We start from the raw sequence: 22,527 nt of genomic DNA, 5'->3' as shown, positions 1-22,527 counted from the left end.
CACGGCTCACAATAGAAGTGACGCTGAACAACATCATGGACGTCTCTTGACCAAAGCTTCCGAAAGAGGTACTTACTCTGGGGCAACGCATTTGTCCCGAGGAGAAAGTTTATCAACTTGGCTAGGTCCCCCATTGCAGTCCAAGTAATTCCGTGGGAAACTGCGAATGACATCAATGCGGCTATAACGCCAGCCTTTGAAACGTTTGAGTGGGGCAACCTTTCGCTGCCGGAGCGTGCAAACCATGACGGCAACGTGTCCTCAGTAGATGAATCCTGAGTACAGCCGTCGCCGCTGCCGTCACAGCTGTACCCACAGTCGGAACTGTCACTTGCACCACCGCTGGACTGTTCATCGCTGTGATCGTCGCTGCAGTTTTCATTAAAGTAAGTTTCATCGACGTCGTCGTCACTGAACCCACCTTGCACTGTGTTAGGTGAGCCAGGTGTCGCGCTTTTAGACAGATCGCTTGCGCTGGACTCTTCATCGCTATCAAGCGAAGGGATGTCGCTGCAGCAGTCATCCGCGGAAACTTCATCGCCGTCTCCATCATTCGGCCCACTTTGCGGTGTGCTTGGCGAACAGGGTGTTACGCTTCCACATTGACTACTGGTGCCTGCGCTCGTACTTATCGCGAAGCTGCCGATGCGATTTCGTGCGCCTTTTCATGCCTGTACAACGTAGACTTCGGCACAGAGAAGTAGGCGTCCCCTTCTAAGTAAACTTTTCGCCTCTTTCTAGCAGAATTCTCCGCCATCGCTTTGTTTAAGTAGCCGCCAAAGTCCAGGCATAAAGAGAAACGGGCAAGCAGCAACTACAAGAGAGAATGATCTTAGTAACGAAGAATGGACTACTACAAATTAGGAGTTGTTTAATCATACCAGTTGCAAAACTGCGTTCCAACCGAATTTGTAAAAAACTTGCAGATCGTCACGTCATCTGGGAGCTGCAATTTAAAACATTAATACGCCGCAGTGCCTTCTGCGTGCATTCCTCGCAAAACTGTTCAAATGCAGCACGCAACGCTTGCGTTGTGTAATAGCTTTATTGATCAACAGATGACGCAACAATTGGTAGAAAGTGTTGGCCTATTTGTAAGGGTTTTGATACATGAAACACGGCCGCTCGATGAAAACCCACCACGTTCCCATGAAGCGGCTGTGCATGAGACGTAATTGAAGAACTCTGCTACAAATTTTCTTCTGGCTACACATGAATAGATGTTACAGAAATCCTCTATGAAACAGCCTGGTGGCTAGCGCCATTCCTAACCAAATACAAATGTATTGCTCTGTATTCATTTTGCTTCGTCGATGCTGGCTGTTTTTTTTTTCTTCTTTTGCTCATGCGGTGTGAGGTGTCTGTACGTGGCATGCAGCGAATGTTGGTACACATCTGAAAAGGGCCTTTAGTGATGCGTAAAACTGTGCGGTCTATCATCTACAGCAACGTTACTAGAGGTAATCTAGTAACGTTGATCTACAGCTTTAAAACAACCGCCGTGGATATCCGATGTTAGAACACTCATGTGTCTTTCAAACACAGCAAGCTTGTGGGGCAATGAGGCATGATGCTACATCGGCTGCATGATAACGCCAAACGGCGGGTAATCGCGCCAAGCTGTCATGACACAGCGTACGCGCTATAGGGCACTTCCATGTTCAATGGAAAAGTAACGGACTGCGCGCATATTCTTGTCAAAACAATCCAGGAAGTTTAATTTTCGGTTTGTTCATGTACGTGCGGTCCCTAATGAATGATGCTCATGGAATGAAATGCGACAATTTAGGGCCAAACAATGCACTTCCTTTCACTTCGCCGCCTTCATTTGGTCTTACATATAAGCGTAATATCTGTTCATTCACTCTCATATTATGCCACGTCCCCTTTAGTGGCCAGCTTAGCGGCATAACGTGGAGCCGTTATGGTCCAATATGTTCACATATAGCGCTTCATTCCATGAGCACTGTACACATGGGCGTCGGCAGGATTTGTCCCTGACAAGGAGCATGCAGTCCTTGTCGGGCTTCGCAATATCAAAATTAAAACCATGCCGATTTATGTAGGCTGCCGAACAAGGCCTCTCATACGGGATTACCTTGTTTGGTTATATTATAAGAGATTACCTTGTTTATTATAAAATTCGGCAGATCCCACGTACCATGGGAATCGATGTCATGCGAAGCATGCGGAGGGAAGGTGATCGACTGTGGTGTAATTTTTTTGTTGAGCGAAGGTTATAAGAATGACGCTAAATATATGTACGGATGTTATACGCGCAGATATGTAGCTTGAACAGTCGCATATGTTTTGTATAACCAGTTGTTCACAGTTGCGTAACGATGCCAAGAAGAACACATTGGTAATTACCAAGACCAAAAGCGGTAAACTGAAATATAGCGCTTGTGCTTGCGAGGATGGTAGCCCTGGATTGTGTTACGTAGACCGACTTCAGTGGATGGCACTTAACTATAATTGACGCTAACCCGACATACTTGACACCTGCTGTATCATATTGTAGTACATATGTAATGTTTACAAAATTAGATAGGCAGCACTGCAACCACAATTGACGTTTCACCAACATTACGCCTGCATATATGGTCTTTTTCCAATTCAGTTCCAAGACCTGGCATGGATCTGTATTTGCCACGCAGAATGCTTGGGTTCGATTCCTGTTGGGAACCATAACATTTACACTCTGCATCCGTCGCGTCAACGCTGCCGATTTTTCTGGACGCTCTCGCCGTTCCTCGGTAGACATAAACTGTCAAACACCTGTGCATGCGCATACCCATACCGTGGCCCGTAGTATACGGCCACACGTCACACGTGTCTGGAGGAAAGGGTTTGACGTCGTACGCGACGGAATTTTCACATTATTCGTGTTATGGCCCGTCATAATCGTCTACCCAGACGTAGGCGGCTAAATAGATCAAGGAGGCATTGAGTCTGCAGTACGCAAAGAAATGCTTATTCGCATTTAAAAGTGGCGCACGCTGACAGCCACTGGTGCTAATATACGTGTATGTCAGGTTGTTTTACGTATCAGCGCGCCCTCGTCAAGTCACAAGCTGGCATCGTTACAGGACAGGGGGTGTCACGAGATCAATATGGTTCATATGCGTGCGTGTGCAGCAAGACCAACGTTTCTAGAAATGAGTGCGACGAAGCTAGATCGCACAGAAAACCACCGCGGCGGTCCGTTTAAACATAATGTTTGCATGTGACAAGAAGGCTTTGAGGTGTATAAAGAGGAAAACAACGCTTTAAGTTACCCACATTTCAATGTTACACAGCAGCGCTTTAGTTATATTCAGCGAGGAGGTGTATACAGTACTGCGCATGAGCCCACGGATCGAAATGCGCCCGACATAACGTCATTTCGCCATGAATCTGGCATTTTCCAACTTTAGCGCACCGCACGAACAAGGCGGAGGACAGTGCGTTAAAATGAATTACCAACACGCCCAAGTCTACGCTCTGTCAAATTACGAATCTGGCCTCTTTTTATATTTTTAATTTTTTTCAATATCTTACAGGCCTCCGTTAGGCATTGTGTAAGGGTGGGAGTACAAAAGTAAACTTCCGTAGCACTTTCATATGCATGCATTCATGTACCAGATCGCATAAGGAGCAGTGCAGTAAATAGTTAATGCAGCACTGGTAACAAAACGAAATCAACAACACTAGCAAAGATGAAACATAGAATAAGGAAATAGTAACGCGGGGTGTTATCTATAAAGTCATGTAGTCAAGCAAAATTGAAATGTTATACAATATTACGGTTCGCATTAAAAAAAATGTTACGGTCGTAATGTTGACTCTGACGGAATGAAGTCTGTAGGCGCTTAGCCGTGTCCCCGATAAGGGAGACAGAAACAAGCGCCTTCTCTTTTCTCTTCTCTATAATAACTAGCCACTTTATATATATATATATATATATATATATATATATATATATATATAAACAGTAGATATCACGCCAATATACACGAACTGAATACGGGGGGAGTAACATGGGCACACAAGAGTACCGAACACTGGCCAACACCAGACGAAGTTGTAGCCATAGCCGCATGGCGTGTGTGGTGTGCTTGCGAGCCTCGCTGTAACAAAAATGTTTGCATACGTTAAATATTGGGACAATTACCGCACGGTGTTACCCGTGCGGCTGATTAAGGGCTTCAACCCTAGAGACGACAATGACTTCGTGAAAACAAGGGAAGTGCAAGCGCACTGGTCCAGTCACGATGGGACAACAGAGGGTTACTACCCGGCTTTTGTTCATGCCCTTGCAGGTAAGACTTGCCCGGTGCTTATTGTTTTATACTGCATGCTTTTTGTGCCTTACCAGTTGCACAGTCGTCTGTGGAAATCTTTATTTATCCAAGCGACAGAGTCGTTATCCTAGAGTCGCGAGATTGGCGACCGTAATGCGCGCTGCTGATATTTTGGAGCCCGTGATGTGCCGTAGTATGTGCAGGAGCTTTGCAACGGAGCTTGGCGACATATTTTTTGTCGCTTGCCTAGTGGATTAACTGCAATGAAACTTTGTTCCTCTGTTTGACGTCAAGTTAACGGTATTAAAGGACAGGCGTAAGCATCGTACCACGGGACGTAATCTGGGAGCACGCTCAGGCACCCAGATGATATGACTTCGCGTCTATGTAAAGCAAATGTGCACATGCGCTGATTTTTGGCATAACGATGTAACTTTTTCCGTTTGCAGTGCCTATTTATTGAGCGTTCCTCGTTTCCCCTGAAATCACTCTTTCCACATGTGTGTACGTGTAGTTATTGCAAGCGGTTGTCAATCCGAAGTTGTTTCATGTCTAAATCCTCAACTCCATGTTGGCTGCAAACAAGTTGCATCATCTGAACAAAATATTTTCGCCGTTTTATGAACGCTTAGCGTTGATTTTTCTTTTTTCTTTTGTAGACTGCTCTGCTGGGTTATTATTTGTAAGGACTGCTTTATTTTACTCTAGTAACTACCTGGTAGGGCACCGCATATCTTTGTGGATGACACACATTTCCTCCTAATTTGCATCATTCGTTAAAACTTGAGTAACACTAGTTTGCTGACACATTGTCTAAAGACCCATGTGATTTTCAGGAACATAACAGTAGGCCAATTTTGGATATTTTGTGGCAGGGAATGAAATTGATAAGGAGACAGTTGTTGCACTGTACTTTCAGCACGCTCATTGGGGTGGCGCACCGTTTTGTTCTGGCTAGTGCGAAATCACCCACAGTACATTGCTGCTATGTTTGCCCCTGTGTCGTCCACCATAGCGGCAGGCCCGTAGCCAGTGGGGTGCCCTAGGGCCCCCCTCCCTTTCGGAAATTTTTATGGAGGAGTGTGTTTTACCGAAAATAATGAAAATAGGCGTTTTCCAGAGTCTTCAGCAAGTGCCCCCTTGCCACATAACACTTCCCTTATCACAAGGTGCTCAAGACGGCTGCACATGTTAAAAGCAGCCTTGCAGAAATTCAAATTCGGAGGCATGCAAGGATATCGAGGTCTCACTTGTACATCCCTACTGAAACGTTCCGTAAGCCATTCCAATAATTCCATATGTTTCCATACAGAATCCATATGTTTTCCGTATATTTTCCATATGTTTTCCATATATTTCCGTAAAATTCTTACGGAAACATACGGAAATATTGGAATGGCATACAAAACTTTTCAGTAGGGATGCACCCCATCATAGTTCTCGATTAAAAAACGCTTCAAAAGCGAGTCGAGATGAACTGCATGCTCTTACTTTTTTCTAGTATCCTAGTGCCACGGAAAATTGGTTCACACCCACATGCAAAGATGTGTGCGACCAAATGTGCATACCTGTCCTCTTTCTTTTTTGCACTCAGTGTGTACTACCTGAGTCTGTCATTGATGCATCTTTCGGACTGGCCGATGTACACTTTCCCACAGCACATGGGAATGACGTAAACAACTACAGCAGAGCATTCCACGAAAGGGTTTGCATGCCTGGTGCTGCATCCAGCCTCATTTGCCTTCAACGCAGATTCCAGGGTAAAATTCTTGCAGATTATTAGGGGCAGAGAAACTAGAGGCACTTCATGCCTGTTTGCCACCTTCTTGAGACCGTGCGACAGTGTGTGCACTTATGGCATGACCTCTGGCCTCCCAGTCGAACCCCGAGCCCCTACCCTTTTGCTCCGTGTTTGACTCTTTGCAAGAGCAACTCGGCGACCAATACAACGACCTTCGAAGGGCAGCCTGCTGCCAACAGGCGGGTCACTTGGCAATCAAAACTTTCCTGCACGCAATGTGGGCACGACTTTCCGAGGGCAGATTTCATTCACTGCACAACTACTCCCCTTTGTTGCCTTTTGAGTCAGCTTTGAGCTGACTCAAAAGGCAACTGTTCTTTCTTGGCATGGGGAAAATACGCCCAGCAAACATGATGTGCATGGAATCGCAGGTTTAGATTTGCAGCAGTCGCCGAGTCGCTCTTGCAAAGTCAAACACATAGCAGAAAGGGTAGGGGCTCAAGGCTCGGGGTTCGACTGGGAGGCCAGTGGTCATGCCATATGTGCACACCCTGTCACCCGGTCTCAAGAAGGTGGCACACAGGCATGAAGAGCCTCTGGTTTTTTTCTGCCCCTACGCAAGAACTTTGTGCTCGAATCTGCATTGAAAGCAAATGAGGATGCAGCACCAGGCATGCAAACCCTTACTTGGAATGCTCTGTTGGAATTGTTTACTCCATTCCTATGTCCTGTAGGAAAGTGTACGCAAGGCTGTACGTCCGCAACGTGTACTGCACCCGAGTGTTAACAAGCTTGCCTTTTAGTGTTGCTTCGTGCCATCTAGTGGCAAAGCAATAAGCTGTAATAACCGATATTGGTCGGCGCAACACACAAGTCAGGGCATGAGACAAGCTCAGATTTTCCGACGACGAGTAGCGGTTTGAGGTGGTGGGGCTAGGTGAACTAGCAGCACGAGGGACACAGAGACGACGAAGACGAGCGCTTACTGCCAATTTAACATTCATTGTTTGCTACAGACATTTTGTAAACTAAAGAGAAAAAAAAAGAGAACCGAACTGGGATTGCTAAATGCTAAATACAAAAAATACCCCCATTGACGCTGGCGCCTTCACGTGCCATGAAAGCTGCTTTCACACTGAATGAGGGTGCCATCCCTATTGAAAATTCCTCCACCATGAGGAATGGTGGATTCCACCATCCACCATTATGGTGGATTATGGTGCTGGAAGATGGTGGCACGTGGTGTATGCTGGATGCTGGCGTATGATGGATGCTGGACAAGGACGGAGCGTAAAACGGCTCTACGGCGTCGGCACCATCGTGCCTAGCCGTCACACATAAATAATTGCATAGAAGGCGATGTAGAAAGCACTAGTACAAAAAAAAACCCGTATGAAAAAAAAAAAAAAACTTCCCCAACCGGGAATCGAACGTCCGGCCTGCGGATACCGAGCCGAGTACTTTACCAATACGCCACGCTGACACTTGCTTAGCGACTTGCAAAATGACTAGCCAACATACTAATACACCGTTTGACTTCAGCTTTGTATGTCTCATGCTGAAGACAGACGCGCTCTTCACATCCTACTAAAATTTGCGTAGTTATTAAACGCAAACAAACTGCTGCCGGTGACGAATGGCACGTCGATAATGGGAACAGCGCCAACTTTCTTTTAGAATTCACAACGTAACTCCAAAGAAATATGTGAAGTGGAGCGAGGAGCGCGAGTATAGTCAACCGGGTGTTACTGGGAAGTTTTAATAGCCATCTCTCGCTTTTTCCAAAGTGCGACATGTGCAGAGGCTTTCTGTGGACTCTAATCTCATTCGATAAATACGCGCGTACAATTGATTGAGTACTGTGATCTCTTTTTTTTTCGCGCAACGTACAGCGCAGCCGTGCCAGCGCACTGATCTGACGCTTAGCTACAACTGCATAACAGCTGGGCCAAAACAAGTGCAGTGCGCGGGAAAAATATGCCATTATATTGGTTCAGTAAGGCGTACGAATTGACAAGTGTATGTTCTCGCATACGTATCAGAGAAGCGCCGACGAGTGCGACCGGCGGCGGTTGGTGACCGGAGGCGTTTGCTGGAAGCGCGTCGCATCTATGCTCATCGCTTCTTGTGCGGACACCGTACACAAGAAAAAAAGCCTCATTTAGGTTAGCCGATGCCACATGTGTGCTGTAAAGTCATTCGTACTCACCGGAATCGTGTGTACTGAAACCAGAAGCTCCGATAACACGTAGACGGACTCGGTCGCTACGCTATGCCTGACCTTTGGTGGCAATCATGGTGTAGAATATGATGGTGGTAGTCATACTTGGTGCGGCTTATCTCGACGCAGGCCGAAGGTAAAAGTTTGTGCATTTTAGCTTTGCATGCATTTTCACTATTACCTTAAAGTGCCGCTGAGGTAAGTGAGTGTGCAAGAATTGCCAAAGTTGCGTTTCAAGCGTGGCGGCATCAAGCGGAAGCTGTTTTCTGGTCTCCCCGCTGGAAGGACTGATTTACTTCTCGGCAATTGCGCGGCGATGTAACACAGTTACTGTCGCTGTTCACACCGACACTTCTAGACTTGTAAACATCAAAATGCAGCAGCAGATCGCGGATGTAAACCTGATAAATACGTGCGTTAAAAGGTAAACATTCACGGCTGCTGTGCTCCAGAAACCTTGTGGCGGTTATTGACGCCGCATGAATAAAAAAATAGTGCTGTAAAGCTTAATGATCGTTGTTGGCTTCTTTTAACTGCATATGTTTCTGCACATTCAAGAGGAAAACATCAGGACTGACAGCGACTTCACATAATGTCACGTTCACTTCCATCATGCCACCGTCATCCACCATGCTTCCATCCTTCCACCGTCATCCAGCTTGTTAACCAAGTCATCCACCAAAACATGTTTTGGTCGCCACCATCAGCCAGCATTTTCCACTTAACACCAAAAGAAGCTCGCCACCACCACCACCATCTGCCACCATTTTTTCCACTCTCACCATCATCAGCCATCATGACCACCACAGCTTCCACCACATCTACTATTCTTTCCACCTTGTCCACTATTGCTTCCACCATGTCCACCAAGATTTCCAGCATCCACCAACCCACGATTTTCAATAGGGATGTGGGTTATGTGTGTGCGAGAAAAATCACCTGAGCTTGGTAGAACACTGACATGCATACACACGCACTAAAATGCATGGCTAGAACTATCCCTTTAGCAACCGAGCACAGACTTCCAGGTTAAAAAAGGCGTTGTACCCGGTTGCTGAAAAGGCCCTTGCAATCTTCACTACAGGGAAGATAGAGCAACCCTCGAGGTCGAGTGGCAGATTGGAAAGACTGGCTGTCATTCCGTACATCCACAATCTCTCCCATGGGATAAAGAAAGTCATGTCAAAGTTTGACGTAGGAGTTGTTTTTTCAGCACCAAACAAACTAAAAGGGCTTTGTAAAAGGGTCAACAGTGGTGAACGCGGAAGGAAGGAAACGAGCTGCAGCGTTAGGCACAGAAACAAATTTGTGGAATGTACAGAAGGCGTTGTTTACGGCATTCCCCTCTCCTGCAATAGGAACTACATAAGCCAAACGGGGAGGTGCATTAATGAGCGACTAAAAGAGAATAATTACGCGGTATCGCTGTTGACACACCCTGGTCATTTGGCTTCCCACTGCGCAGAATGTAAATGCAAGGCGATGTTCCCTGACACAAAAGTTTTGGCACGATCTTACGACCAGACAGAGAGGGAAATCACCGAAGCATTTTACATGCACATCAGCGAAGGGTGCGTTAGCACACCCTCGATCGCCCTTTCTCAAACAGAAATTAACTTTTTGAAGAAAACCGTATTACGGCACGCGTAATCTCCTGACACGTTTCGGTGACACTGTTTAAAGCCATCATATGTATATTTTTCTTGTTTTTTGTGTTATACTGCCTCATCACTGAATCCCCTCCCCCTCCCCTCGTCATTTAGTGTGCCTTCTTTCTTGTACGTACATAAGGCTGTACGTTATCGAAATAAAGTAGTTGTGAGTTTGCGCATCATCTTGTGTTGTTTTTCCTTGTTTCTTGGTCCGTGTCCACCGGCAGCGCACTACAAGAATGATAACAGCTGTTGTCCAAGCTGTTCATTTGGAAAATACACGTGCTCATGCATTCCTAGCAACTACTTTGTTTCCTTTAGTAAAACTCGTTGTTGGGCTAGTTGGTTCATGTTACAAGAAATTCAGACGACGCAAACCTCTTTCCATTCGTCTTTTCTTCTTGGTGGTTTGCGTCGTCTGAATATCTTGTATTTTGTTTCCCTCTTTTTTTGTCAGTCACCATATCGCATCACGTCAAGTCAAACTCGACGCTGGAAAAGTAGCAGCTTTTGCGATCGTTTCTGTAGAAAGGGCAGAAAGTCAGTAGACTCAGACACCTTAGCACTCTATTAGCAGAAAATTTTCAAAATAATTAGATATACTGCGTCGAGCAGCCGTGGCAACACTAGTGTAGCCGCAGCGCTTACCAACTCCCAAAATGCAGCCTTCTGTTTAAAAATACGCGAAATAAACGCTGCGAGTTGTGCCTCCCTACCGACTTTCAGTGCTTTCTTCTACCTTTTTTTTATACAGTATCCGTTTGACGCGTCCGAAGAGGCCCTACACCGACGGCCGAAGCGCGGCAGCTGATCACCTCCGCGAAATGCAAGATTGAGACGTTCGCGGAACACGAAGCCGATGCCTTTTGTGCACGTTTTCAACGAATGACCGCTGTACATTGGGAATCACGTGTCTTCACGCGTGCATGTTAGTGACATCATGCTCCCTCTTTCCACTGCAAGCACAGAAGCCTCTTCGTCTTTCTATTTCGACTGACGATGGCGGACGACAACTCATCGCAGCGATCGTTCAACTGCTCGCAAGTGTGGGACACCAACCTCAGAGAACAATTAATTTCTGAAGTTCGCCCCATACTTACTTATATGACCTCATGCATGCAGAATATAAAAACCAACGCAAGAAGGATGACACGTGGGACTTGATCGGAAAGAAACTTGGCTTGTCAGGTAAGATCAATATGTCTGACTTTATCTATAATGCTGCTTTTCTGGCAAAGCTGTGACATCTCGAAAACTTCGTTGCCGGGTGCTGATATGGTACCGGGCCCAGCAGCACCGTATCGCGGCATATCTGTGCCTAGGCGTCCAACGGCGGCATGACAGTCCACACTAGCCTGCGCACGAAGAGTGTAGACCCGCATGTGTCTATATCTTCCAAACTGTGGTTCATACGTTCACTCATATCTCGTGTTCTTTTCAGGTGCCGAGTGCAAAAAGCAATGGCAGTATTTGAAAGACAAGTTCCTGAGGGAAATCAGAATAATTGAAAAGGCCAAGAGTGGATCGGCCGCGACACAGAAAAAGCTGTGGTCGCACTTTCAGATGCGGACATTTCTGCGTGGCTACGTGTCGTCTCGCACGTAAGCTACCACTGTGTTTTCATTTGAATTTTCTGCAAGTACTACAATTTTGAAACGCCTGCCGATGCATGATTTGTGCGGATTAAACTAAAGCAATTCTAAGGGCGTTTCTGTAGTCAATAGGCAATGTGCACATGTAAGTACGTTTTTCTGCAGGGCATGTTCTCGAGCCCACAACCATCCTTTGCAGGCTGCTTTTCTCGCTCCAAGTGCAGCGGATTAGTGGAAAAGCACCACAACGGCCTATAAAAAAGTTACTGCCGAAACCGCATGCTGCTGATATTCTGGAACTTTTTGTGAGCGATATGTAACAATGTCTGTGGCATGGCAATTTCACTAAGCAGACATCCTCGACGATATCGTGGAAAGGTACACAGGGCAGCACAGCGGCACGGAATGCCACGACAGCGCATATGACGCAGCAGAGAGTGAGCAATGCGGGCAAGAAAGAAGCTCTAGCAGCAAGATTGTCTGCCACTTGGAAGCGGGTGACGACTCGTTGCTGAATGCCTCCAGACCAACAAGAGAGCTCTCCTGCTGAAACGGCAAGCCAACTTTCAACAAACTATATCGCATATATGTTAACGCAGCTTATTCTACAGTTTATCATTTAAAATATGTTGACTACTTTGTCTGCAGTCTTCCTCAGAGCGGCCAGATTCCACACGCAGGAAACGACAGCGTACCGAGGTCCGGCATTCCCTCGCTGTTGACGAACCACGGCCCCCAGCCGGCAAGAGGAAGCATCCTGTGCCATCCAACCCTGCGGACGCCATATTAGCTTTGTATGCCTCTAAAATTGCTGGAGGCACTAAAGTCCTCGAAAGCATGTTGACGAGCTCACAGAGCTGCCGTCATCGCTATTGAACCTTGCTTATTTATTTCGAAGCATTCCCGAGGAGAGGCACACTAGCGTAATATGCAAGATGGCTCGCATTGCGGCTGAGACTGCATTGCCCTATTGAAGGCAGCTACAGTAATTCACAGCGGCATTCAGGAACTCGACACGCCTCCGTTGCTATGCTGGCAGTACGGCGCTAGGATGCGATAGCTGCTGCCAGCCACTGCTGGGGACCTCGGATCCTAGAATTCCTATTGGTGCCTTTTCTACAGCCTCTGTTTGGGTCGCAGTCTGTGACCGCATCTGTGCGGCTGCAGGCTCGAGTGCAGCTGCAATGGTGCTGTTCCAGGCCAGCACCAGCCCTTTCATGCCCTAGCAAAGCTGCAGTGCCATACCACTTCTGTTTACAGGATTTGCTATTTTAGTTGGTTTCTTAGCATGTGTTTCTTTTTGGGCAATCAAAGGCATGTGTTGCAGTACAGGCGGCACGGTGCTGTGTTTTGCTGTTTTTTATTTGTTTGTTTTTTGTCGTTGCAGCCTCAAGTGGACAGGTTCCTGATGTTAGTGGAGCTGCACTGTAGGTTGACTCATGTATCCTTGAAGCGTTATAGACTTTAAAGGGACTGTTAACTGGCTAGAATGTGTCCGTAGATTCGGGTGGGAGTGAAAGGACCGTGAATTATAGTGACAGAATCAAGCACCCTTTATTGCGATGTCATTTGTATTGATATTTTTAAATCTCATTGAAAGGTCACAAGAAAAAAAGCCCTGTCGCACAGTCTAGCAGAAGAGCCCTGAAAACAGATTGCAGAGGCGTTCACTTTGCTGTATGCAGTCTGAGGCTTCATACTGTTCGGACGACATGGCAGCAGCCCCAGCAGGCACGCAGCTACGCGGATGCTTCATCGGCGACAGCTGAGTGAAATATCTTAACAGCACACTACGACACGCTGTTTGAGAGCATAGACCGTGCATAGGAGTGTGTAGAGGGAGATGAGGACTGGGTTTTTGTGTTTTTTGCGAGTTTTGAGGGCTGTTACCACGCTTAGGGAATCTGTGTATATAACTGCCTTTTGTAGTTTTAATTGTTTAATGTGTTTAACGGCCGCAAGTATCGCGTAAGCTTCTGCCGTGAAGATACTTGAATCAGGGTGCAGAATAGCGGAATCCGAGAAGGATGGACCAACGGCTGCAAAGACACAGAAGTATTGGACTTGGAGGCGTCTGTAAAGAATTCTGGACTAGTGTATTTGTGTTGTAGTTCGAGGAAGTATGCATGGATATGTGTAATAGGCGCGTGTTTTGTAACTTCCACGAAAGATATATCGCAGTCAATACACTGCCACGGCGGGAGTTTTGCAGTGGGAGCCATTAGACAGGTGTTCAAGAATTGGCACACCCGCTTCCTGAGCTAGGCCCCTCACACGAAGTGAGTAGGGCTGTCTCACTGAAGGACGATTTTCAAAAAGTGCAGAGCTAGACAAAAATCACTGCAGAATAATCACGCCTAAAGTCCTTAGATCTTTCTCTGTTCTTTCTTAAGTCAAACTCGTTGTTGGGCTAGTTGGTTCATGTTACAAGAAATTCAGACGACGCAAACCACTTTCCTTTCGTCTTTTCTTCTTGGCGGTTTGCGTCGTCTGAATTTCTTTTATTTTGTTTCCCTCTTCTTTTGTCAGTCGCCATATGGATTCACGTCAAATCAAACGCGACGCTGAAAAAGTAGCAGCTTTTGCGATCGTTTCTGTAGAAAAGACAAAGTCAGTAGACTCAGACACCTTATCATTCTATTAGCAGAAAATTTTTAAAATAATTAAATATCCTGATACATCAGCAGCCGTGGCAACACTAGTGTAGCCGCAGCGCGCTTACCAACTCCAAAAACGCAGCCTTCTGTTTAAAAATACGCGAAATAAACGCTGCGAGTTGTGTCTCCCTAGACGACTTTCAGTGCTTCCTTCTACTTCCTCTTCTTTTTTTTTTATTCAGTATCCGTTTGACGTGTCCGAAGAGGCCCTACACTGACGGCCGAAGCGCGGCAGCTGATCACCTCCGCGAAATGCAAAAATGAGACGTTCGCGGAACACGAAGCCGATGCCTTTTGTGCACGTTTTCAACGAATGACCGCTGTACATTGGGAATCACGTGTCTTCACGCGTGCATGTTAGTGACGTCATGCTCCCTCTTTCCACTGGTGGTATAAAAGTACGTAATGCAAGCACAGAAGCCTCTTCGTCTTTCTATTTCGACTGACGATGGCGGACGACAACTCATCGCAGCGATCGTTCAACTGCTCGCAAGTGTGGGACACCGACCTCAGAGAACAATTAATTTCTGAAGTTCGCCCCCATACTTACTTATATGACCTCATGCATGCAGAATATAAAAACCAACGCAAGAAGGTTGACACGTGGGACTTGATCGGCAAGAAACTTGGCTTGTCAGGTAAGCATCAATATGTCTGACTTTTATCTATAACGCTGCTTTTCTGGCAAAGCTGTGACATCTCGAAAACTTCTTTGCCGGGTGCTAATATGGTGCCGGGCCCAGCAGCACCGTATCGCGGCATATCTGTGCCTAGGCGTCCAACGGCGGCATGACAGTCCACACTAGCCTGCGCACGAAGAGTGTAGATCCGCATGTGTCTATATCTTCCAAACTGTGGTTCATACGTTCACTCATATCTCGTGTTCGCCTTTTCAGGTGCCGAGTGCAAAAAGCAATGGCAGTACTTGAGAGACAAGTTCCCGAGGGAAATCAGAATAATTGAAAAGGCCAAGAGTGGATCGGCCGCGACACAGAAAAAGCTGTGGTCGCACTTTCAGATGCTGACATTTCTGCGTGGCTACATGTCGTCTCGCACGTATGTTACCACAGTGTTTTCATTTGAATTTTCTGCAAGTACTACAATTTTGAAACGCCTGCCGATTCACGATTTGTGCGGATTAAAGTAAAGCAATTCTAAGGGCGTTTCTGTAGTCAATAGGCAATGTGCACATGTAAGTACATTTTTCTGCAGGGCATGTTCTCCAGCCCACAACCATCCTTTGCAGGCTGCTTTTCGCGCCCCAAGTGCAGCGTATTAGTGCAAAAGCACCACAACGGCCTATAAAAAACTTACTGCCGAAACTGCATGCTGCTGATTTACAAAAATGTTACAAGACGCAGCCCCGAAGGGGGGGGGGGGGGGGCAGTTCCCTCCTTTCTCCGAATTTCTTATGGTTGTGTGTGTTTCACCAAAAATTAATCATAGAAATGGGTATTCTTCAAGGCCTTCGGCAAGTGCCTCCCCCCCCCCCCCCTCGAAGAAAAAAAAATCCTGGCTACGCGCCTGTTACAATATATGCCAGACCAATAAAATCGCTATGATCTTACCTATGCAGCTTAAGTGATGAAGTTCGCTGTATTCGTTGAATGTGTCACTAAGCTTCTACCTGGACTGCACCCGTGCCAACAAGGGCCTATCCAGAGATTTTTTTCGCGGGTAGTTCAACCTCGCTATACACCTATTGTAATAGGTGTATAGCGAGGTACACCAATCCACCAATCGTAATAGGTGTATGCTTGTGCATACACCTATTACGATTGTAGGAGGGGTCTGAACACCCCAAACCACCTCCAAGAATGCGCCACTGCATGACAGCACTTCCTGTTGTCAAATATTTACTACCCCGGGTAAAAATACTGCCGCCATGTGCAGGAGGATCGTCTACGACAAGAGGGTTAATGGTTACTCAGAGGACTCGATGGCAGAAGCAACTGCACATGCCGATGATACTGCACAAGGTAAGTGTACTTTACATAACACGCTTCTTCTTCTTAACCGCATCACATATATTCCGGAAATTCTTGTGAGCGATATGTAACAATGTCTGTGACATTGCAATTTCACTAAGCAGACATCCTTGAGGATAGAAGAACTTGTTGGTGGGCGAGTTGGTGCATCTTAATACAAAAGGGATAACTGCGCTACCTGACACACACGAAACAACCATAGACACACACAGGCGCAGACTTGCAACTGAATTTTATTACACACATTCCTCCTATAAGTACACTTCGCAGAATTGCTCGGTATTGAATTCTGCGAAGTGTACTTATAGGAGGAATGTGTGTAATAAAATTCAGTTGCAAGTCTGCGCCTGTGTGTGTCTATGGTTGTTTCGTGTGTGTCAGGTAGCGCAGTTATCCCTTTTGTATCCTTGAGGATATCGTGGAAAGGTATACAGGGCAGCACAGCGGCACGGAATGCCACGACAGCGCATATGACGCAGCAGAGAGTGAGCAATGCGGGCAAGAAAGAAGCTCTAGCAGCGAGATTGTCTGCCACTTGGAAGCGGGTGACGACTCGTTGCTGAATGCCTCCAGCGACCAACAAGAGAGCTCTCCTGCTCCTGAAACGGCAAGCCAACTTTCAACAAAATATATCGCATATAAGTTAACACAGCTTATTCTACAGTTTATCATTCAAAATATGTTCACTACTTTGTCTGCAGTCTTCCTCAGAGCGGCCAGATGCCACACGGAGGAAACGACAGCGTACCGAGGTCCGGCATTCCCTCGCTGTTCACGAACCACGGCCCCCAGCCGGCAAACGGAAGCATCCTGTGCCATCCAACCCTGCAGAAGACATATTAGCTTTGTGTGCCTCTAAAATTGCTGGAGGCACTAAAGAATGTCCTCGAAAGCATGTTGACGAGCTCACAGAGCTGCAGTGCCACGTACCCGGACCATCACATTCCAAGCCTCCTTTTTCATACGAGCAGCAAAAGACTGGAACGGCCTTCCTCAAGACATTTCTGCCATCACTAACCCATCTATGTTTTTTGAAGCTATTAAAAACACCCTTGTATAGTTTTATTAAACACCACCCCTTATGTAATACCCCTCGATGGAGGTACTTAAGGAAATAAAGTGAAGTGAAGTGAAGTCATCGCTACTGAACCTCGCTTATTTATTTTGAAGCATTCCCGAGGAGAGGCACACTAGCGTAATATGCAAGATGGCTGGCATTGCGGCTGAGGCTGCATTGCCCTATTGAAGGCAGCTACAGTAATTCACAGCGGCATTTAGGAACTCGACACGCTTCCCTTGCTATGCTGGCAGTACGGCGCTAGGACGCGATAGCTGCTGCCAGTGTTACAAAGCAAATGCGAGGGTCCTGGGCCAGCTGTCTCCAAACGAGTTTTCCTGCTTCTTGGACTCCCCCCCCCCCCCCCCCAGTTCGGAGAACGGATTAGACACCTACACCTGCTGTCTTTGCCTGAACTGAGCGCTTCGGTGGGGAGCTGGCTGCTACACGCGGGACCCCTCCGTGGGTCGCGTATTTGCATCGAGTGTGCTTTTGGCTAAGGCTGGTGCCTTTGTTCGTAAAAGGATTACCAGTTCCCCGAGGTGGCATTGTCTCCCCCCCCCCCTTCCGAACTGGTCGGACGTGAAGAGTGAGAGGACAGTGGTCTCTGGAGTGCCATCCTGGGGGCGGTGACCTATGTGCCGAAGAGACGGACCCTACAAAGGCATGCACGTTTGTGATTGGACATTTGCCGCATAAGGAGCTATAGTTGTGCAGCTTCAAAGGCATGCACGTTTGTGATTGGACATTTGCCGCATAAGGAGTTTCCCTGTCTTTGTATTGAAGCGTATTTAAGGAGCAGCAGAGCGTCTGCTCGGCACGGATCGATCGGACTAGATGTCGTTCTGACGATCCTGTCCTCTATGATGTTGTAAATAAGCTAAGTTTCCTCAACGTCGGTCTCTCTGCCTCGGCTTCCTGCTGTTCCGGACGTCCCTGGGCCTGCGGTACGACTGTCGCCGCTCAGCTCCACGCTACCCCACGAGTCCGCGTCGGCCAACGTCGCCGCTCGTAACAACTGGTTGCAGCGGTGGGATGGATCCGAATACCAGCTCGTAACAACTGGATGGCAGCGACGGGATTCTGCTCACGACAAGTCGCAACAAGCTCGTGCCAGCATCGGGATCGTCTCCGCCGAGATCATGGCTGCAGGGTGTGGTGAGTGCTTGACTTTTCTTCACTGAGATTTTACCAGGCTTTGTCTCGAAAGGTGGTAATTTTGGGTAACTACTCTACGTTGACCTGTGCATGGGAACGTAGCGTCTTAGTAGTAGTGAAGTTAGCAGCACTTGCAGCAACCATGAATCTGAAGGCACTGAAAAAACCGCTTTTGCTAGAGTTAGCTAAAAGTCTGGGTTTGGATGTTCGAGAACAAATGAGAAAGCCAGAGATTATCGAGGCTATTGAGAACCTTGAGGCAGACGACGACGAGCTCTCAGAGTGTCTGGAGCTGATTGAGGAAGAAAGAAATGAAAAGCTGAAGCGCGAAAAGCGGGAGGCGGAGGAACGCGAAAGGCGCGAAGAGAGGCAGGCTCGGGAGCGAGAACATGCTCTCAAAATGAAAACACTTCATCGTGAAATTCAGGCGATTAAGTGGCAACGGGCACAATGTCAACTCAAGATTTTCGAGATAGACGAGGACATTGTGTCTTTTCTCGTTAAGTTTGAAAAGGTCTGCGAAGATGTTGGTGTTAGCCGAGACCTTTGGTTGGAGAGGCTTGTCACGTTGCTGCCGCGCGAAATTGCATGCGTTTTGGAGCGCTTATGCACGGAGGAAGCGCAAGACTTTGATAAGGCCAAAGATGCCTTGTTGCGCCACTTAGGTGTTTCAGGTCCTGCTGACTGCGAAAGTCGGGGCAACAAAGTCAGCGCTGAAGCGCTTGGGGACGACGCGCGCTGTAGAGCGCTTGAAGCTGAGAACTGTCGCCAGGCGTTAGAGGCCGAAGCCCGTAGTAAGGCGCTTGAGGACGCCAGGGCACTAGAGGAGGAAGCGCGTCACAGAGCGCGAGAACAAGAGGCACTTCGCGTGGCGCAAGAGGCCGAGGCGCTCCGCAAGGCGCGTGAGGATGAATCGCGTCGAAAAGCGCTAGATGAGGAAGCGCGAGAACAAGAAGCACTTCGTGTGGCGCGAGAGACAGAGGCGCTACGCAAAGCGCGTGAGATTGAAGAGTGTCAAAGGCGCGAAGAGCAGGAGGCCGACTTCGAAGGCCAGAGAAAAGGGGCTATCCACGAAAGCGATAGCACGCCCGAAGCTGAAGAGACATCTCAGGGCGAGCTGGCTGACTTAGAGAGTGTCGGGACTACCGTTAGGTCAGACTCAGAGATACCTAGTAACGGCCCAGAGGACAAGTCAGTTCAGCCGCCTAAAGTGTTGGCAGCGAATGTCGCAGGCAGCGCACTTGAGTAGTGCCGAGACTATGAGCGCTGCGAGCCGTTCGGTAAGAAAAAGGCGCCGGCGCAAACGAAAGGCGAAGAAAAAAGAGACCAGTGGCGGTAAGCGTGCAAGGGCGCTAGCTCGACGCGACGAAATCCCGAAAAGGCGTGCTAGGACACGTTGCAAGTTGAGAGTCCCGCGGAAATCTAGATCGGACGTGAGGCGCGTCGCGAAAAAACGAATTTCAGTGAAATTCAGACGCCAAAGTCACCACCTGATCTCATCCTTTTCACGACCTAGTCGAGGCAGGAGCGCAGGGAAATGTCGCGTACGCCGGAATCGTGACAAAGGCTGTCCCTCACCGTGGTTAAAGGCTGACGGCTTAACCCGGAGGGGCACAATGGGCAAGCGATGCCCTTTGTCAGAATCGAGAGGCCGCGGGTCAAAAGTCGCCGCTACTGAGCGCGTCGGACAGGTTTGTTCTTTGTTCATTTGTCGAGACCGGACCCCTCGAAATCTGTGGCATGCGCGTCTCCCCAGAGTTCGTCTGAAAGGGCGCGTTTGGAGACACCCTGGGATAACCGCAGCATAAAGATGAATTGACATCTTGAAAGAAGTTAGTGTGTTAATGTGTACTAACGAATTGAGGAGTGAAATTTGTAATTTGTCACTTTCCTCCTCATTGTAGCAGACTTTGAGATGTTTGTTTGGTTATTTGTTTGTTTTGTTAATGTTTCTTTTCATGACCGTTAACGCTATAGTGTAAAGAGCTGTAAATTGTTTTACGGAGATGTAGGCTGAGTTGAAAGCCTCCGTTTTAAGTAGTTTTGTTTCGACAGCTGGAAACATAGCTTTTAGCGCTCGAGTAGAGGAGAGCTGTTCGTAGTGGTTTACAGAGATGAAGGCGGAATGTTAAAAGCCTCTGTTTAACGTACTACTGATCTGTTTTGCGTTACGTGTTAGTATGCGCGTCAGTGTAATTTTAGTTTCTCCTTGTTTTGTGTTAAACGCGTGAGTTTGATTATCAGTTTTATTTCGTATTTAGTTTGCAGCGTTTTGTTTTCTTAATGTAGTACTCATTTGCCAAGTGCAATGAGTAAAAGGGTTTTAGCCGAAGGCTAGGGTTGTGTGCGATTCAGGGAACTTGATGGCATCGGGTACTCTGGCTTGTGTAATTAGGTTCAATTTTTTTTGTGACAGGTTTACAATTGCTTTTTTTGTTGTTGTTGTGGTCGTGCTTCATCACGACATGTGTTTGTGAATTTGAGCAGCCTATTTCAGGTTTGGTTGTTGGAATTGCTGCTGCTATTGTAATTGAGAGCAGGTCATTTTGTTTGGAGTAAAGCCTGGTGGGTCTCAGGGAGAGAGTACGGGCGCTTGCCTGCTTGGCGGTTGTGGTTCTCGCGTGGTTGACACAGGTGCTGTCTTTCGAGAAGGAATGTTGGCCAGCAGAGCAAGAAGCTTTTCTCCGAACTTGGACGACGCTACCAGATGTTCGAGATCACCGGAGGTGGAGGAGGAATGCCAGCAGAGCAAGAAGCTTTTCTCCGAACTTGGACGACGCTACCAGATGTTCGAGATCACCGGAGGTGGCGGAGGAATGTAGCAGAGCAGCATCGCGGTGTGTACGGCTTCAGCACATCAGCATTGTCTTCATCGACCTCTCCCCACAAAGGTGATTGACCTTTGTACGTCGAGGTCTCGGCCTGCCGCTGGGGAAGCTGTTACAAAGCAAATGCGAGGGTCCTGGGCCAGCTGTCTCCAAACGAGTTTTCCTGCTTCTTGGACTCCCCCCCCCCCCCCCCCCAGTTCGGAGAACGGATTAGACACCTACACCTGCTGTCTTTCCCTGAACTGAGCGCTTCGGTGGGGAGCTGGCTGCTACACGCGGGACCCCTCCGTGGGTCGCGTATTTGCATCGAGTGTGCTTTTGGCTAAGGCTGGTGCCTTTGTTCGTAAAAGGATTACCAGTTCCCCGAGGTGGCATTGTCTCCCCCCCCCCTTCCGAACTGGTCGGACGTGAAGAGTGAGAGGACAGTGGTCTCTGGAGTGCCATCCTGGGGGCGGTGACCTATGTGCCGAAGAGACGGACCCTCCAAAGGCATGCACGTTTGTGATTGGACATTTGCCGCATAAGGAGCTATAGTTGTGCAGCTTCAAAGGCATGCACGTTTGTGATTGGACATTTGCCGCATAAGGAGTTTCCCTGTCTTTGTATTGAAGCGTATTTAAGGAGCAGCAGAGCGTCTGCTCGGCACGGATCGATCGGACTAGATGTCGTTCTGACGATCCTGTCCTCTATGATGTTGTAAATAAACCTCTTAAGTTTCCTCAACGTCGGTCTCTCTGCCTCGGCTTCCTGCTGTTCCGGACGTCCCTGGGCCTGCGGTACGACTGTCGCCGCTCAGCTCCACGCTACCCCACGAGTCCGCGTCGGCCAACGTCGCCGCTCGTAACAACTGGTTGCAGCGGTGGGATGGAGCCTCTCTTTGGGTCGCAGTCTGTGACCGCATCCGTGTGGCTGCAGGCTCGAGTGCAGCTGCACTGGTGCTGTTCCAGGCCAGCACCAGCCTTTTCATGCCCTAGCAAAGCTGCAGTGCCGTACCACTTCTGTTTACAGGATTTGCTATTTCAGTTGGTTTCTTATGGCGTATTCGGTTGGTCGCTCCGATCCTCTGGCTCGGTGTCGGCAGATGGTGTCGGCGGTTGCGGCAGGCAGCCCGCAATCGGAGCGCGAGAGGTAGCGTACCAACCGAATGGATCGACGATCTCGGAGCAGCGCGCCTGTAGCGCCACCATGCAACCAGCGCGGGAAGCCGCCGGGTAAACATCGACAAATGCGGTCAACCAATCGAGCTGGCGTCATCGTCCGAGCTGCTGGTTTAAGGACAAGACAGATGGTACGTTTTTGCCTCCGATCCGGCGTGCGGCGTCGGATGTCCGGCGTACGGCGATTCAGCAC

At 48.0% G+C, this 22,527-nt stretch overlaps 1 protein-coding gene across 1 annotated transcript in view; it reads left to right on the top strand.

Annotated features, from left to right (window-relative positions):
* Positions 1–22,151, top strand: part of LOC125758338 (uncharacterized) — a 95,806-nt gene extending 73,655 nt beyond the window's left edge. The window contains exons 2-4 of the mRNA XM_049415401.1: positions 11,339–11,498; positions 16,040–16,125; positions 22,093–22,151. Of these exons, the coding sequence (XP_049271358.1) occupies positions 11,339–11,498; positions 16,040–16,125; positions 22,093–22,151 (305 nt within the window). The remainder of the gene's footprint in view (positions 1–11,338; positions 11,499–16,039; positions 16,126–22,092) is intronic.
* Positions 22,152–22,527: the final 376 nt, after the last annotated feature.

This window comes from Rhipicephalus sanguineus, chromosome 4, assembly GCF_013339695.2.
Source record: "Rhipicephalus sanguineus isolate Rsan-2018 chromosome 4, BIME_Rsan_1.4, whole genome shotgun sequence".
Taxonomy (NCBI): domain Eukaryota; kingdom Metazoa; phylum Arthropoda; class Arachnida; order Ixodida; family Ixodidae; genus Rhipicephalus; species Rhipicephalus sanguineus.
The sequence above is the reverse complement of the archived record's forward strand: the minus strand, read 5'-3'. Positions and strand labels throughout refer to the sequence as shown.